This window comes from Plectropomus leopardus, chromosome 12 (genome assembly GCF_008729295.1).
Source record: "Plectropomus leopardus isolate mb chromosome 12, YSFRI_Pleo_2.0, whole genome shotgun sequence".
Lineage (NCBI taxonomy): Eukaryota > Metazoa > Chordata > Actinopteri > Perciformes > Serranidae > Plectropomus > Plectropomus leopardus.
The window spans coordinates 20,140,187-20,156,491 of NC_056474.1; the positions used below are offsets into that span (position 1 = coordinate 20,140,187).

At 39.5% G+C, this 16,305-nt stretch overlaps 2 protein-coding genes across 2 annotated transcripts; one reads left to right on the forward strand and one right to left on the reverse strand.

Annotated features, from left to right (window-relative positions):
* Positions 1-637: 637 nt before the first annotated feature.
* stk25b (serine/threonine kinase 25b) lies at positions 638-8,084 on the reverse strand. The gene is made up of 11 exons (XM_042497526.1): positions 7,671-8,084; positions 6,142-6,372; positions 4,977-5,033; positions 4,726-4,834; positions 3,575-3,732; positions 2,713-2,898; positions 2,167-2,312; positions 1,551-1,656; positions 1,397-1,468; positions 1,075-1,211; positions 638-974 (listed from the first exon to the last, which is right to left on the reverse strand). The coding sequence occupies exons 1-11, from the start codon at positions 7,698-7,700 to the stop codon at positions 935-937; spliced, it is 1,272 nt and encodes a 423-aa protein (XP_042353460.1). The 5' UTR covers positions 7,701-8,084; the 3' UTR covers positions 638-934.
* Positions 8,085-8,882: 798 nt separating this feature from the next.
* On the forward strand, positions 8,883-16,173 carry LOC121951906 (mitochondrial fission factor homolog A-like). The gene is made up of 7 exons (XM_042498397.1): positions 8,883-8,985; positions 10,330-10,551; positions 10,676-10,848; positions 11,840-11,925; positions 12,082-12,252; positions 13,240-13,315; positions 13,990-16,173. Exons 2-7 carry the CDS (start codon positions 10,335-10,337, stop codon positions 14,119-14,121), a joined length of 855 nt encoding a protein of 284 aa, XP_042354331.1. The 5' UTR covers positions 8,883-8,985; positions 10,330-10,334; the 3' UTR covers positions 14,122-16,173.
* Positions 16,174-16,305: the final 132 nt, after the last annotated feature.

Genomic DNA, 16,305 nt, shown 5'->3' on the forward strand with positions numbered 1-16,305 from the left:
TACCTGTAGTAATTTTAGACTGTTTTGTTGTAAGTGGCTGTGTGTTGGAGATATCGGCCGTAGAGATGCCTGCCTTCTCTAAGATATAATAGAACTTGGCTTGTGGTGCTCAAAAGGGCAAAAAAACAAAAAAATGTTGAAAACTCAACAGCAATTTCTCTTTTTAGAAGTAATGACCCTGTTACTCAAGATAATCCACAGACATAGTGAACAGTTTTATGTAGGAACTATTTTCTTTACAGTGAACTGCATCCGCCAACCCAATCACTGCGCAGAAGGAACACCAACACACACCTAAACAATCTAGATGTTTAGTTACTGTGAGGCATTCAGTATTTTTTTTTCAAAAACAATGTGACCAATTATTTTAGTATTTAACAATGCAATGTCAAGAAAATTCTGAAATCCCCACTCCCCACATCTTGGTATTTCAGACCTTTGAAAGATTTATTTAAGACATTTTCATACTAATTAAGGCCTCATTTTTAGATGAAAGAATTCAAGGCCTTTTAATACTTTTTTAAAGATTTGCAGGAACACTGATTTTACAGTATAATGTGCAGCCTCACACTGAGCTGTAACGCACTGAACAGATTAAATGTCTAATAATCAAACAGTAACACCAAACAAGACGATGAGACATTTTCCATAGACTTTATTATAGTTTTTTTCTTCTCAATCTAACAGGTATACACAACGCTCTAAATGTCATGGCTTTTTTGTTTTAAATACTCTCCGCTCTTAAAGAAAAACTGTAAAAATATTTAATTATAACTAATTAAAAGATCTCTTGGGGGACAGGACTGGGAAGGGTGCAAAGATATGAGGGGTGGAGGTGAGGAGGAGGAGGGGTCTCTGTGGTCCTTATCTGAGGCGTTGGGTGGGTCTGGGAGACAAAAAAGGGAGCAGGATCAAGTTACATCCAGCTGGGGTTTCACCGCGAAGACGGGGTGGTGTTACCATTTAAAGAAAACCTGGAAAGACGACGTAAAATCAGTTGATTCATAAATGAATGTTTTCTGCTGCATAATGAACATTGCACTGGATAGTTGTGATACTGGGTCAGCGTCTCACCTGCACACTCTCTCCATCATGTGTGTGACAAGGCGATCGGAGATGCCCGGACAGGACTCCTCGGCCAGGTTGAAGGCGTTTTCCAGCTCCTCAATGGCTCCTACGCCACCGCCGCTCGCCCTCCGCTTCTCCTTCAACTTGTGGTAGAAAAATATCAAATAGAAAAAACTGTTGTTTGTTGTGTAACCAAAAAATATGTTCCAAATTAAGATGAGTTTCAAAAAGCCACTTTTTTTAGACAGGGTTAACTACACTAGTTTAAAGTGTGCTCTTGTGCTGTGCTCAATATATATAATCCCCATTCCCCAACAGTTCGGCCTACCTCTCTGAAGATGGGTGTTACCAAAGCAGACAAGCATTGTGACTTGGGTTGCCTTTTCACCGAATCTCCTGACTGGAAAGAGTTAAAACAGTGTCAGGAAAAAACAAACAAACAAAAACATAAGATTTGAGTCTGTGTGCTGGGTGCGTCTTACCTCTGAATCTGTGTGTGTGTAGCCCTTCTGTAACTTGTTCATAGAGTTGGGTCTGACTGTCGGGAAGGTCCACATGGGACATGTGTCCACATCACCATCAGCATCCCTGAAGGAGGGATGGAAAGAAAAAAAATGGGAAACAGAATTTAGAGGATAGAAAGAGAGATTTAAAAAATGTGAGAGATTTGGGAAAATGTTTATATATTGAGGACAATTTAAGTGTTATAACTGTGTGTGTGTGTGTGTGTGTGTAGCTGTTTCCTATTAGCAGAAATAGGAGAAGGCATGCCCACACACTAAGTCTTTTATTCGTGACGAAATGGGAATTTTAAAGTAGGCAACACATAAAACATTTTTACTGATACAACTTGGTGGGTAACTTCGAGTCGATAAACCATGTTCATTATGAAATTCTCTAACATGTCAGTAACTTAACAACGTGGTTTCAACTAAATCCTTTGAAAATAGCAGAATCTAAGCGTATGAATTTGTGTTCCCCTGGGCTCTAATGGTTTATTCATGTGTACCAAACTGCTGTGTCGAACTGTGACCCCTAAACCTGAGTATGAACCGAACCATCACTTTTTTCGTACTGTTACACCCCTGTCATGCTCACATATCTGAGTCGTCAGAGCTGGATTCCTCCCCGTGCCCCTCTGACTTCCAGCGGCGGTAGCGGTCAATCAGCTCTGTCAGATAGGCCGTCTTCTTGGTGTAGCGTGTGATGAACTTGTGCTTTAGGAGCTCTTTGGCTGTTGGCCTCTGTGCAGACACGTTAGAAAAGCAGAAAACAAGATAAACATTCAGTGACTGAAGCTGGATCAGCTGGGATCAGTTATCTAGCTGACACATGCTGAAAGACGCTTCAATAATGAGTACGTCTCACCATTAAATTACTAAGATTAACATATTTTTGGTGCAAAACAAGAATGTGATTTGGATTGGTTTTGAATGTTTGAGAAAGCACAGCACAAATCGTAATTCCTCTTACGGACAAGGCATGCTAATCCAATCAAAACATATTTTTCAGGATAAATGATCAAAGTCTGACACTTTGGAATTCTTTTCCAAATTTCTGATCTTATTTAACCACAAACAAGCATGTCTGATCCTATTTGAGTTCTGCTTCAGTGCTGATGGATGCTGCAGGTGTTTTACTCACAAAACGAGGGTCTTTATTTAGACAAGCCTCCACAAACTCTTTGAAGGGCTTGCTGTAGGGTCCCTCAAGTGTGGGTGGAGTGTTTTTCGGGATGAGGAAAAGGACCCTCATGGGATGGAGGTCAGAGTTCGGAGGTTCCCCTTTAGCCAGCTCAATGGCAGTGATTCCCAGGGACCAAATATCAGCCTGAAAGGGACAGTGATGAGAGTTAGTGAGCTGAGATAACTTCTCATACAGACACTGGTGAAACTGCAAGGGGTTAAAATGTAGTCCCTTTCCTAAAATGAAGTGGATCAAATAATTCTTTCCGAGCTGAAATTTCATGCAGTGTCTCAATCAATTACAAAACACAAGTGTCTGCAAGCCAGTTTCTGTCTGTGTGATGAAAAAAAACCCCTTTAAGTCTTTGCAATGAAAAACGTTCTCAAAGTGTTGAATTACTATCTCAAAATAATGAGTTACTATCTGAATATTAGTAATGTGTATTTAAAAAATTACTTATCTCAAAGTAATTGGTTGTTATCTCAAAACAATTACTTAGTATCTCCAAATAATACCTCAGGCTTAGCATCGCTAAATAATGGTTTAGTATCTCATAATAATAACTACATTAAGTCATTACATTATATTACAATGATGAGAAGCTAAACTACATCAATATTTTGAGTTTCTCATTATTCTGAGACACTAACACCTTATTTTGAAAAGGTTTGTCATCATTATAACCAGCAGGATTTCTTTTTTCATCACACTGGTAAAAATGGACTTCCATGGAGTAAAAGTAAAACAAACCTAAAGAGAGTGTTGACTCAAAGCAGTAACACACAGTGTCTCTTGTCCGCTCCACAGACTCTGGCCTCACCTTGAAGTCGTACGCGGACTGTTTGATAACCTCTGGAGCCATCCAGAAAGGTGTACCGACAAATGTGTTCCTCTTAATCTGGGTATCTGTCAGCTGTCCCGCCACCCCAAAATCTGCCAGCTTCACGTCGCCCTGCTCCGACAAAAGCACGTTGGCAGCTGGGAGAAAGAGACCGAGGAAGAAAGACAGTCAAAATACAAAGAGTGAGTAATCTCTAAAATATTGACTTGTTAGTTTTTGTTTTTTTTTTATATGTTTTTGTATCTAAGTGACTAATGGGAACAACACTGAGCGAGAGGGCTGCAGCCAGCAGTGGTAAAAACAGCTGCAACATAATCACCCATTTATGCACCATCAATGCACTTCCACCACAAAGACCTGTTTTTGTCACTGACAGGCTCAGATTGTTTATTTAAATAAATTGTAGTTTTAGTGTCAGTATATTTTCACATTTAACTGAGTGAAATGAGAGTTTATTTAAATCAAATCAGGGCTTGTGATTGTTAGAATGTTGGAAAGATGAACCACAATGTTTTTTGTGAGTTTTATTTTGTTCCTGTCGACGTGTTTAACAATGAAGAAATTAATGATAATCTAAGTAAAGTCTGGTGGGTTTGGTAATAGAAAACCTGAGCCTGTCAGTGGCCAAAACAAACACTTTTTTATGGATGTAAATTGAGGGCTCATATTGCCAAAAGTGGTTATATTGCATCCTGATTCACTGCCGTTGGCTATTTTTGTGATTCTCCAATTAATTCCCAAATATGTAAGAGCACATGAGCACAACATCAGCTGCAAAGGAGCAAAATTAGCTCCATGTACGGATAAAATTTTACACCTACAGTATGTTGTGAGATTTAACAGATGGCGTTAATACATTTACACAAATTGGTGACATATTTCAGTGTGTAGACTTTTTTCTGTCCAGCATCTGGTTAAGACTGGATATACATGTTGTTATCTGACAGCTCCCTCATCAAAGCAGTAAATAGATTCTCTAATCAGTACACCATACTGCTGTAAATTAGCTCTGAGTTATAGCACAATATCTGGCATTGCACCAGACCAACACAGAAGAATGATATAAAAATTATATTTATAAGATGCTAAATAATAATGAGGGTTTTTATTCTTCACTGCATGATGTCTACCTTTGATGTCTCTGTGGATCTTCCTTTCAGAGTGCAGATACTCCAGCCCCTTCAGTATTTCCCTCAGTATAGTAGCAATGTAAGTCTCTTCAAGAGGCCCTGGACGGAGCTAGGAGGAGGAACACATTAATCAGAAAAAGGTGTAGGTTGGGAGAGAGAGCTAGAAATGAGTCAAGTTTAGTTCCTCAAGTGCCACTTCTTAAGATTTGTGTAAAACTTTGTAAGCTGTATAAAAATATAAATCTTCTTACCAGATCCAGAGCAGATCCTCCACCTAAATACTCCATGATAATCCACAGCTTGGTCCCCTGAGAAGACAGAAAACACTCGATATAAGATGTTTAAAGTTTAAGATTTAAAAACAACCTCAACAAGAATAAATGTTGTAATTAAACGTTTCTGTAATCCACAGATATGTAATATTTATACGTTATTATGTAGCAGATATGTTGAAAACTGGTTAACATGTTGTGATGTGTAGGCACAAAAATCAGTTGGTTATGGTTAGAAAAAATTCTAAAAAAAAAAAATTCTCGGTTTTGGTGTCACAATCACCGCTTGAAATGCTGCTAAAAGACACCCAGTTTTAGTGGCTCTATTGTCACTGGAAATGCCGAAATATCTCCCTAAAAAACATTTTTGCTGGCTCAACCACTGCTGGAATTGTGGCAGATGTTTTGGTAAAAGAAAGTTTTAGAGGTTCAATTGCTGCTGGAAATGCTGCTGATGTATTGCTTAAAAACACAACAGTTTGGTGGCACAATCACGTCTGGAAATGACAAAGATGTCTAACTAAAAAAATCAGTTTTGGTGGCTCAGTTGCCACTGGAAATGTTACCAATGAGTAGCTAAAAAATCGTTTCAGTGGCTCGATCACTGCTGGATATGCTGCCGATTTCTCAAAAAACAAAAAAAAACACCAAACAGTTCTGGTGGCACAATTGGGGCTGAAGATGCCCCTGAAGTCTTGCTGAAAAAAAAACATTGATTTGGTGGCATAGTCCCTACTAGAAATACTACCGATATCTTGCTGAAAAAAAAAAAAAAAATATATATATATATTGCCAACGTCTAGTCTTGAACTGTGCTCTGCAGCTTGGCAGCTGTCTCACGTAGGTGTCCGCCATCGACCATCCCCTCCACCTCCCACTGACAAAATCAGCTCATATACATGTAACCAGAACTAAACTATGGTACTTTAGATACGTTGACATGGTACATATAAAACATACAAATTTAACATAGCCATGGTTCAAAGAAACGTACAATGTAACATTGTTTTCGCGCAGCCGAGCTCTTAAAAAGTCATGCTTTTCATGTTCCTGTATGGCATTGGTGTTTATGTCTCTGAGCACTCATGTTGATAACTGTAAATAAAGTGTATGTACGACTTCATGATCTGCGTCATCATCTCACCTTCAGGTATGATCCAAAATACTTGGTAACAAAAGGGCTATCACACTGGCTCAGCACTGTGATCTCCTGCTGAATGTCTTCAATCTCGTCCTCCGCCTCCTCCAGATCTATAATTTTAATCGCCACCACCTCCTTTGTGCGGTTGTTGATACCTTTGTAGACCTCTCCAAAGGACCCCTTCCCAATACGCTCCTGCTTGGTGAAGTACTCCTCCGGGTCCAACCGGGTATTCTGGTCCAGTGACAGCAAAAAAAGCACTAAATTATCGAGTGTATGTCATGATGTGTGTGTATCCCTTGCCAAGCACTTGAACAGCACAAGAGCAAACGACTTGTTTCACACATGGATGCTCTTTTAAAAAGGCTAATTAGACGTGACAGGAGAAGTTGCATCTATCTGTTGGCATATGAAATGTTCTCGTGCACTGCTCGAATGGAAAAGAAGATGATTAACCTTTCTTATCTGTGCTGATACATATCTATTCAGTCACGGCCCACGTAATTACCTGGACTCTAGATTGAACTTTGTGCCAGTGTGTAATTCAAGGAGCTTGAAAGTTCAGTGGTTGTCTCTCGTAACATAACAGCATTCATAACAGCAGGAAATTAGTGATGATTTGTGTAGGAGGCATTTTCAGAAGTCATCAAGATTCAAATATTATAGTATCCACAGTACTGTGCATAAGTCTTAAGCCATCTTAAACTTTGTCATTAATACAAAACTTCAAAAGGCTAAAGTTTTAAGTATTTAGTGTGACCTGTCTTTCCACTTAACATGTCCTGAACTCTATTGGGCAGACAATATGACATTTGCCATATTAAACTTCTGGTATATTTACACCAAGTCGCATTAAAGACATGTCCAAAGCTCAATACTGGTTGTCACATTCCCTTTTGTTCCGGTTGTACGATTCCATGTTTCACACTAAATACTGACTTTAGTCTGAAGAAGCCATTTTATTCTGGATTTTTTAGTGTGATAATGTACATGTTCTCTGTATTCTTTGTATCTTAATAAAGACACAGAGAAATAAATACATAAATATCCTCATTAGAACTTTGCTAAAAGTACAAATCTTTGGTGGCCGAAGACTTTTTCACTGTGCTGTAATACAAGAGGCTTGAAAGTTCACTGGTTGTCTCTCTTCCTAACAGCAGGAAATGAATGATAACTTGAGAAGGAGGCACTTTATGAAGTCACTGAAATTCAAATATTTTAGTATCTACAATATGTGACAACTGCTTGTCTAAAAGAATGGAGGCTTTGACAATATTACTGAAAAGTGTCATGTAATCCAGAGTTTCTGATTACATGTTTTTGTCATTTTTTTTCATTGTTTCACCTGATACTGACATTAGCAAGGACATGAAATATAACAGAATTTAAATGTGTGTATATAGATTTGATCACGTTGTGTTAATGGCTAAGACCCCCACCCACCTATTCATGGAAACAGTCATGGGGGTTCGCCTCGCCTTGAGCAAGAGGAGGGGAGGTGACAGTTGGTGGTGAAAAGATGATTTCTGTACCTGGTTTTGCATGTCTCGAAGGTGTGCCATCCCCTCTGCCGGTTGGAAAGGACAGGGACGGCCACAGCTCTCTCTTTCCGAGGTGATCAAATGGTCCTTTCGGGCTTTTTTCCTCCCCTCCTAGCTGTCTAGGAAGCTAGCTAGGTGGCTAGCCAACTAGATAAACACCCAATCTGCTGGCTTTAACGGGGCTGTCACTCCGCTCTCTGTTTTCGGCCTCCGAGTCCAACGGAGGACTGAAGAGCCCGGCGACACAACGAGCTACTGACCGAGGGACGCCATTTAAGTCGGCGGTGATAAACAAAAAGATAAAACTCTCCTTCCGTCTATTAATATTTAATTCATTTCAAGGAACGCTTAGCCTGTTGTTCATTTGAAGCTTGAGGAGGACAAAATAATGGCCCAGCCGGAGGACGCATGCGTAGTGGGTTTGAAGAAGGGGGAATTGTGGGAGTTGTATTTCTAAGCTCTTTTGAGTTATTAACGTGCATGTAGATGCTGTAGACTACAGGCATATAGGTACCTAGGTATAGGTACAGTCATGTGTCACTATATATATATATATATATATATATATATATATATATATATATATATATATATATATATATATATATATATATATAACAATATGAAATGTACGACACAAAGCTACACATTTCTCTGTAAAAGGCCTTTCTTATTTTTATACACTCCTTAAATGACAGAGGTTAGGACATGGACACTTTTTTATTTTTCTGCATTCAGTGCAGTCAGAGGCAATAATTTAAATCCAGTGACAGATTAGACTTCTCTCTCTGTTTGTAGTGTAGTGTTTTCAAATAACACGATGTCAAAATCATGTCAGAGGATCAGAGGAGAGATGAGGAGTTTCATTTTGAAACACATTTTTGAACTGAGCCATGTTGGTTTGAAAAAACTGACCTTTCAGAATGATGTGTGTATGTGTGTGTGTGGGGGGGGGGGGATACACTAATAGATTTCTGTTTTAATGACAATCAAAATCTAAATAATTAATTAGGCCAATTACATAAACATATGTGAACCAACTACTTTGAGTGTGATAATTGTGTGCGCTCGTTTTCTAACCTGGTGCTGCCTGCTGCCGCGGCTCGGTTGTACTGGCCCCGTAAGCTCATAGGCCCCGCCCCGGCGGACGTACGGGGTGTTTATTCAGCGACTCCTCACACACACTAGCTTGAAGCGGTGTGTCTTTCGGTTGCACCCGTCGTCCGTCCCGGTTGATGCAGTGAATATACACGACATACAGCATTTTGACACATGACATTTAAACCCCGGCGCTAAAACCAAAACGGTAAGTAGTCATGGACGCTGAAGTCAAGTGAAATCATAGATATTTGCGGTTAGCCAGCCTGTTACTGCGGAAAGCCGGCGGTTGTAACGCACTGCCTAGCTAACATGTTTTGATAAAGATGACATTAGCTAATGCTAAACATACCAGTAACATTAGCTATATATTAGCTTCATGCTAGACATGGCGTCTTTTGTGGATTTTCTTTCAGTGACATTGAAGCCATGTTTCAACAACAGCTACACCTTATGTCAGTGTTATGTAATTCAATGCAACACAACGTGAAATGTTTAATTTATTATTTGTTAGCTTTGGCTGGTACACCCCCTACCCTCCATCCTATCGGTGGGTTCCTCTGCGGGACATGCCGTTTCACACCCTAGACATATTTTTGGTAATACTCCTCGTAAGGACTAATTTCATTATATTTGTCATTTTAAATTAGGTATAATGACATTGCTTTCAACTATAATTGCAAAACTAGGATGACATTGCAGACCGACTACTGACAAGCATCCAGTGCAATTACATACATACTGTTATGAGCTTGGATGTCTTTACTGAACATGTGCCACCATGATGAGTCCCTGGGCACAGATATACAAAGGCCCCACCACTTGTCCTACATGTGCAAAACACACAGACTTTGAGGTTAAGGGTCGCGGGAGGACTGGAGCCTATCCTAGCTGATACTGGGGGGGCATGAACATGCGTTTTGGATGATCTGATCACAACTGGATAGCACTAAATGTAAATGGTCACCAGTCCCACTGAGTGATTTGCTCAGATTTGCTGTCACAGCTGTCAATGGAAAACCTGTCTATCTTTACATGCAGGACATGGTAGTTGATTTAGTGACAACGTGCTTATGCTCTGTTACTTGCACAGTTTATGTCAAGTTGGATAGTGTTGCATGACCATCCCTCGTTTTGTCCTGTGGAAGAAGATGTTCTGATTTCTGCTTATAGCGATATCGCTAGCTGCACTGACACAATTGCTAACATGAGTTGCAAACATGTTACAGAGCAGCTAGCAAAAGTGTGGGTGTAATAACTGCACACAGGGCAGTTACTGGAGTCACATGATAGGCTCAGGTATGAACGGTGATGTGACTCTGCTGTCCACTTGCGTTTTGATAACTGAAAACATGCTGATACCAGATGTAAACAAGCTCATAGAGGCAGACAACCATTCAGGCCTATAATCACACCTATGATGTGCTTCACACCTGTATCTGTGTTATCTGAAGTGTAGCCTAAATGTTCACAGTCTAACGTGCACGGCAGTCTTTTATCTGTTGTGCATTGTAATTGTTTTTCCATTTCCTTTCATTTGATGTGTCTACAGGCTGGATGAGTGGGCCAACCTTCACCTCCCCCTCTGCAGAGGTGGCTGAGATGAACCGCATCCATTATGAGTTGGAGTACACAGAAGGCATCAGCCAGCGCATGCGAATCCCGGAGACCCTCAAGGTGGCTTCAGGGAACCAAACTGGATCTCTGACACTTCAGGAACCCCTGCCTATTCACGCAACCCTGATGCAGGTGCCAGAGAGGATCATCGTAGCAGGTGAGGGCAGCAGACAGGATACATGGCTGCAAATATCCTGCACATACACAAAATGGTTCATAGAAAGCTGAAATTGCACAAACGTCAACACACTGTATACATTAATGTCCCACTTCCTTCACAGGTGATGATGGGGATGCTCAGTTTTCTCGTCCCCGAGACTTGGACCTGATTCAGTCCGTTCCTCCTGTGGACCTTCTGAACATGAAGGCCCCACCGCGTGTCCTCACCCTCACAGAACAGCCACTGGATTCCCTGGAAACTGAACAAACTTCACAGAGCAATCCCAGCCAGGCGGTAACAGTCGAATCAAGGCTTTCATCCTGTGTCCTTTTTTAAAATTTTCATTACAATAAATTATCTTAATTTACTAAACTTTTCTTTGTGTACATCCACAATAATACTTTTGCAATTTCAATCATTAGCTGTTAGTTTATTGATGAAAATAGGCTTGTTCGAGATGAGCTCTGCCCTGCTGGAAAAGTAGACGAGTTCAGGCGGCAGCAGCAAGGGACTGAGAAAAAAACTGCAGTAAAGTCAGACAGTTTACAACAGCATTCAAAGAAAATACAGGAAGCTACTGAAATATTTACACTCTGCTAGATCCATCTGTAGGCTAGCTGTAGTTTGCAGACCATGTATTGGTATTATCGTCAACCACACAAGATATATTTGTTTACAGATTAAACCTACATTGGACAACATATGAGTAATAGCCTACTATCTAGTGTTAAATATTACAATTATGCAGAAAATCAGGATTTTCAACAAAACGTGGTGTTTGTGGTCAAAGTTAAGAGCCAATCAGCTCTTTGATCAGGCGAACGCCAGGCATTTCCCATCATGCACTGGATATCGAAGTAGGTGGAGAGCAACTGTGATGCCTGGCTCTCAAAACTACGTCGGCCCCCAACTCATTGGGTTATTGTTGCCCTGGTGTGCATGACAAAAGAGCAAGTCAGGATCAAGTTGGACAGAGAGCTAAGCAGCTTGCATTGTGCTGCGATTGCCCGTAATGGATCCTGAACATGCCTGGCTCATCTTGAGCAAGCCCAATATTACAGATGAAAATACATTTTGGGTAATAATTAGATTAGGCAAAGACAGGTGTAAGCCTTTAAAACTGAAGCAGATGATTTGGAAGTTATCTGGTGGGGGAAAAAAATGAACGGTGGAAATTTTTTTAAAATCTGAAATCATGTTTTGTCGATTTTACACCAGACTTATTGTCATCTTTTTACTTTTCATGTAAGCCTTGCACAATTTAAAATCTTCGTATCATTCTTAGGCCCACTACCATGGTCGGTCTCGAAGGGAACGCAGTGCGAGTGAGAACATACGCCACAGCAGTCAGCTTTCCAGAGTTGATATTAGGTAAGCACACATCCACAGTTGACATATTTATTGCAACACTGCTTCACTGCTGCTGCCTTTTTATTCTAAATGTGTTATCTGCTGTTCTTACTTCAGTCTTTGTTTAAAAAAATATCTTATTTCTTTACTGTTTCTCTCCACTCGCCTCTCTGCCAGTGTAACCCCTTCCCCTTGTGCCCCCCCAGTCCGGTTGTGTCCCCCCCTCTGTTCTCCTGAGGATGCAAACATCAACCTGTTCACAGCTGCGGGGTTCCTGTCTTACATCCAGTCAACAACACGCCGGGCATACCAGCAGGTCCTTGAAGTGCTGGACGAAAGCCACCGCAGGTTATGTCTTTTTCTTTTGTCCCTGTAGTTCTCAGAAGTCACTCCACTTACAGAGTTTCTCAGAACAAAGAAATGGTGATGAATTTCTTAGAAATTTCTGAAATTAGGAAATGAACTCTTGCCACAGAACCGTAACCTTTGATAGAGCCCCTCAGATGAGGAAATGAGTTAGTTATGGAGTTTATTGAGTAAGCGAGAAAGCAGCTGATGTGAAAAAAAGATTAAAAGTTAGTAAAGATTTGCACATAAAAATGGTGATCTAATTTGAGATGTGTCGAGATTTAACACTAGTGAAGTAACCTTATGAGGCCATTAGCAAGCAAAAGTTTATTTTTATAGCACATTTCATTTCAGATGGAAGCACAATGTGCTGTCCAGTGTGTGAGCTAGCATGGAAGCTGGGGCCACAAACACTTTGTGGATAATCTAAAGATACAACATTAGACATAAGTAAACAAAGTTAAAACAAACACATAAATAATGTATGCGAAGAAGTAGGAATAAAAATTAGGATAATTAAAATTATCACCTGAGCAGTGACAATTAAATCATCAAAATCATAAAAAAGTAAGAATAAAATAAACTAACATAAAATAATAAAGACCAGTTGCACAATTTGCCAATAAAATTGATAAAATTAAAGCAAGAAGCCAATGATTACAGCCAATGAAAGTGAAAAATATTAATTGATGTTGTTTCAAAGCCTCGACTAACAACATTCCTCCTCTGATCTACGTGAGCCAAAAACACCGTTTATTTTTATTTTCAAATGGTGTAATGCGGTGGTAATATAAGAGGTGAAAACCAGTGCAAATACGTTAACAGTCGAGAAAGATTATATAAAGTAAGACGGAGACACTGTTTTAGTGGAATGTGTTTTGGAAAAAGTTCCTTTTCAGTAGCCATGCAGAAAGTCACTGAGCAGGACTAATTATAATTATGTTGCTGTTATTATTATTCTAAATGGAGACATATTAATCTCCACAGGACACACTTGGACTTGGCCCTGGATATAAACCCTGATGAGTCTGGCTTGGTGGACGCCTCGTCACTACGACGACAGGTACAGTAATATGTCTCACGGGACTAAATGGTAAAGCATGTGTCACTGATAAGTGATTGGTATGCTTCTCAGCTGCTCTGGTGTGCATATTAGGCCTGTTGTTAGTATTTTTTTTCCTATTTTTAGATTTACAGTTTACAGTTGTAAGGGTGCAGCTGAAGGCATGCTGACACAGCAGGCTGATGTATCAGTCTGTTTACAGAGGATGCTGTCAGAGCAGCACACAGCCGGTGATAAGATGCAACTGGCATTTTTAGATACTCGGCTGTAAACAAATACAAGGACTAACCACATCATAGGCCACTAAAAAACATGTCAAAATGTTCGTTAAAATTAACAGTATTGTTTAAATCTTGCGAATGTAGTTGTGTGTAAGTTTGTTTGATATGTCGTCATTTAAAAACTCCAAATGTCAGGAAAATCTCTTGAAAGACGGACTTTAATAGATTAAATTCTTAATATCTATTGATTATTTTGATACAGTCACTTAAAGGGATAGTTCAGATTTTTGAAGTGTGGTTGCCTGAGATATTTATTTGCAGTTAAGTTATTATCTACAGTAGATGTTTGATGGCACACCTCCAGTTTGGAGAAGCAGTCAGGAGTCTGACACAGAAGCAATCTACTGCTGTTTTCACCTTTTTAAAGTGTAAAAAAAAATTGTGTCCACCCAGATTGTGAAGTTGAACCGGCGTCTGCAGCTCCTGGAGGAAGAAAACAAAGAACGGTCCAAGCGAGAGGTGATCCTGTATTCTGCCACAGTGGCATTCTGGCTTATCAACACCTGGATCTGGTTCCGTCGCTAAGATTGGACAGGAGTCTCCCAAAACACCGGAAGCCAAAGCAAGTCCATGTTAAAGGTGCAACTATTAAAATACAATAAGAGCCTTTACTTCGCCTAAAAGCAACCACAGGAAACGACATTGGCAAATGTCCTCCATCACAATCCTGTGAATCTACAGCAAACTTTATGTCAAGATTTCACTTACAAATTTCAAGATAAGACTTGGGGCATAATCAAAGTTTACAAAACTAATGTTTGTTACATCCACCCAATGTTGCCAAAATTTACATGGGCTGTTATTCAGACATTCACATCTGACTGTTTCTGGGGGGTTCAACACCACTAGAACCAGAGGTAAAGCTAAAGTCAGAATATTTTACACTCAGATTCATCTGTATGTTTCTCTCCAGTGTAAACTGGCAAACAACTAGCAAGACAAAGCACAGTGACAATGTTTGCAAAATGTTAGCGACTGCTTTGAAGTGGTGAGCCGAGGTTTGCTATTTTGCAGTAACAACAAACGGTACTTACCTCATTTGGTTAAAACGAGCTACAACCTTGGCTGCTGTGCAACAAACATAATGTCAACTCTGAATAGAGTGCTGCAGAAATAACATTTTGTTTGTAGGCCGACCCAGAAGTTAGTGTCCCTATGTTTCCATCAACGTAAAGCCTATGGGATTTTTCACTGGATTTTGGATCATCGCAGAAAATAAGATTTGTGGCAAACAAAGTTTCTGTTCCGATACTTCTGATACTCACCTCTTCCCGACGCAATGTGATAGAGCGAACATCAGATTGTTTCAGATAAAAGTGCTCCGTGCACCGGTGAACTGGCTAAACGACGAGTCGCTTACTTGAAAAAAAATGTCATCCTGGCTAAAGTTTTGCAAAGCTACACACACCCTCAACCTACTTTCAGAGCAACAGCAGGCTGTTTCTTCAGCTCCATCGGGTCTCAATATGCTCTCTAAATGTTATTGTCGCTTATAGTATATTTGGACAACTTTTTGGGCTGCATCTGGCAGAGTGTGCTTGCTTGCTCGTATGTTGGGAAGAAGTTTTAGGCTTTCTCCACCTCTCAAATACTGCACTGATGCACAGTTATGTTTAGAAGAAACTGAACACGATACAAATAAAATGGAATATATAAACCAGCATCAATCAGCAAAAATTGCCAACCTTTTCTGATATATTACTTTGGAAAATATTTCTGATTGCACCTTTAAGGCTTGATAGATCCTTTGCACCCAAACAACAGATTTTACACTAATGCTTAACATTATTCATCCCTGTGAGAGTAAAAAAAGAATAACTATTGTGACTTTTTAGCATTAGAGGGTGAATGATTTGAGAGGAAACAAGGATTTACTTAATTAATATGCGATACATGTTTTGGGAACAAAGCCCAGAGCTGGAGATTCAGTTACAGGACCAAGCCTCAGAACTGATGTGTCTGTTTGACAGTGAGGTTCATCAGTTTTGTCAAAAACTACCATTCTTAAAGTGTCAATGTGAGATTACTAAATCTAGAGATGCCATAACATTTACCCTGAATGCCCTTTGTTTCTGTTTGAGCATTACCCAAAACATTTGTATACACTGCTTGAATAGAATATTGTTGTAAATGTTGTAGTTTGTACTTAAAGTTGTTTTTTTTTTTTATCTTTGGCAGACAAATGCCAATAGATTATGTTATGAGCTGGATGAAGTGTCAACAATAACAAGGGTAGGGTACCAAGGGTATTATCTGTGCAGTGATAATGTTCTCCCATGCTGTTTCTACAGTTGAAGCTTGTTTTTCCAGAGAATTTGACCTCTCATGTTTTTCCACACAAGACTAAAAGCATGGACTACGTGGTTTTATTCTTCATGCTGTGTGATAAAAAACTTAGAGCTACTGTCTGTATGGTCATGTGTAATAGATGGCTATGTATATAAAATATTGATGTCATTATTTTTAAAGAATGAAATGTATCTCATGGAGGTGTATTTATTACATATAATACAAAGTATCAACAAACGTTGCAGTAACATTTTTTTTTCTGTTAAGCACTGAACTTATTACTTAAAGCTGGAGATTTAAGTTAAATGTTTTAATTTCTTTGTAATATATGAATACATTCATTGTTTGTTAATATTTTTGCTGTAATAAATGATGGATGTTGATTTCTTTGAGGCTGTTTCTGTGCAATGCTGACCTCTA

Excerpts from the sequence above, each read along its gene's own strand:
- LOC121951906 (XM_042498397.1), top strand. The coding sequence starts at position 10,335 with ATGAGTGGGCCAACCTTCACCTCCCCCTCTGCAGAGGTGGCTGAGATG. Across the intron at positions 12,253-13,239 it reads CTGGACGAAAGCCACCGCAG|GACACACTTGGACTTGGCCC; the intron begins GTTATGTCTTTT and ends TAATCTCCACAG. Across the intron at positions 13,316-13,989 it reads CCTCGTCACTACGACGACAG|ATTGTGAAGTTGAACCGGCG; the intron begins GTACAGTAATAT and ends GTGTCCACCCAG.
- stk25b (XM_042497526.1), bottom strand. The coding sequence starts at position 7,700 with ATGGCACACCTTCGAGACATGCAAAACCAG. Across the intron at positions 4,835-4,976 it reads GAGGATCTGCTCTGGATCTG|CTCCGTCCAGGGCCTCTTGA; the intron begins GTAAGAAGATTT and ends TCCTCCTCCTAG. Across the intron at positions 2,899-3,574 it reads AGTCCGCGTACGACTTCAAG|GCTGATATTTGGTCCCTGGG; the intron begins GTGAGGCCAGAG and ends TGTCCCTTTCAG.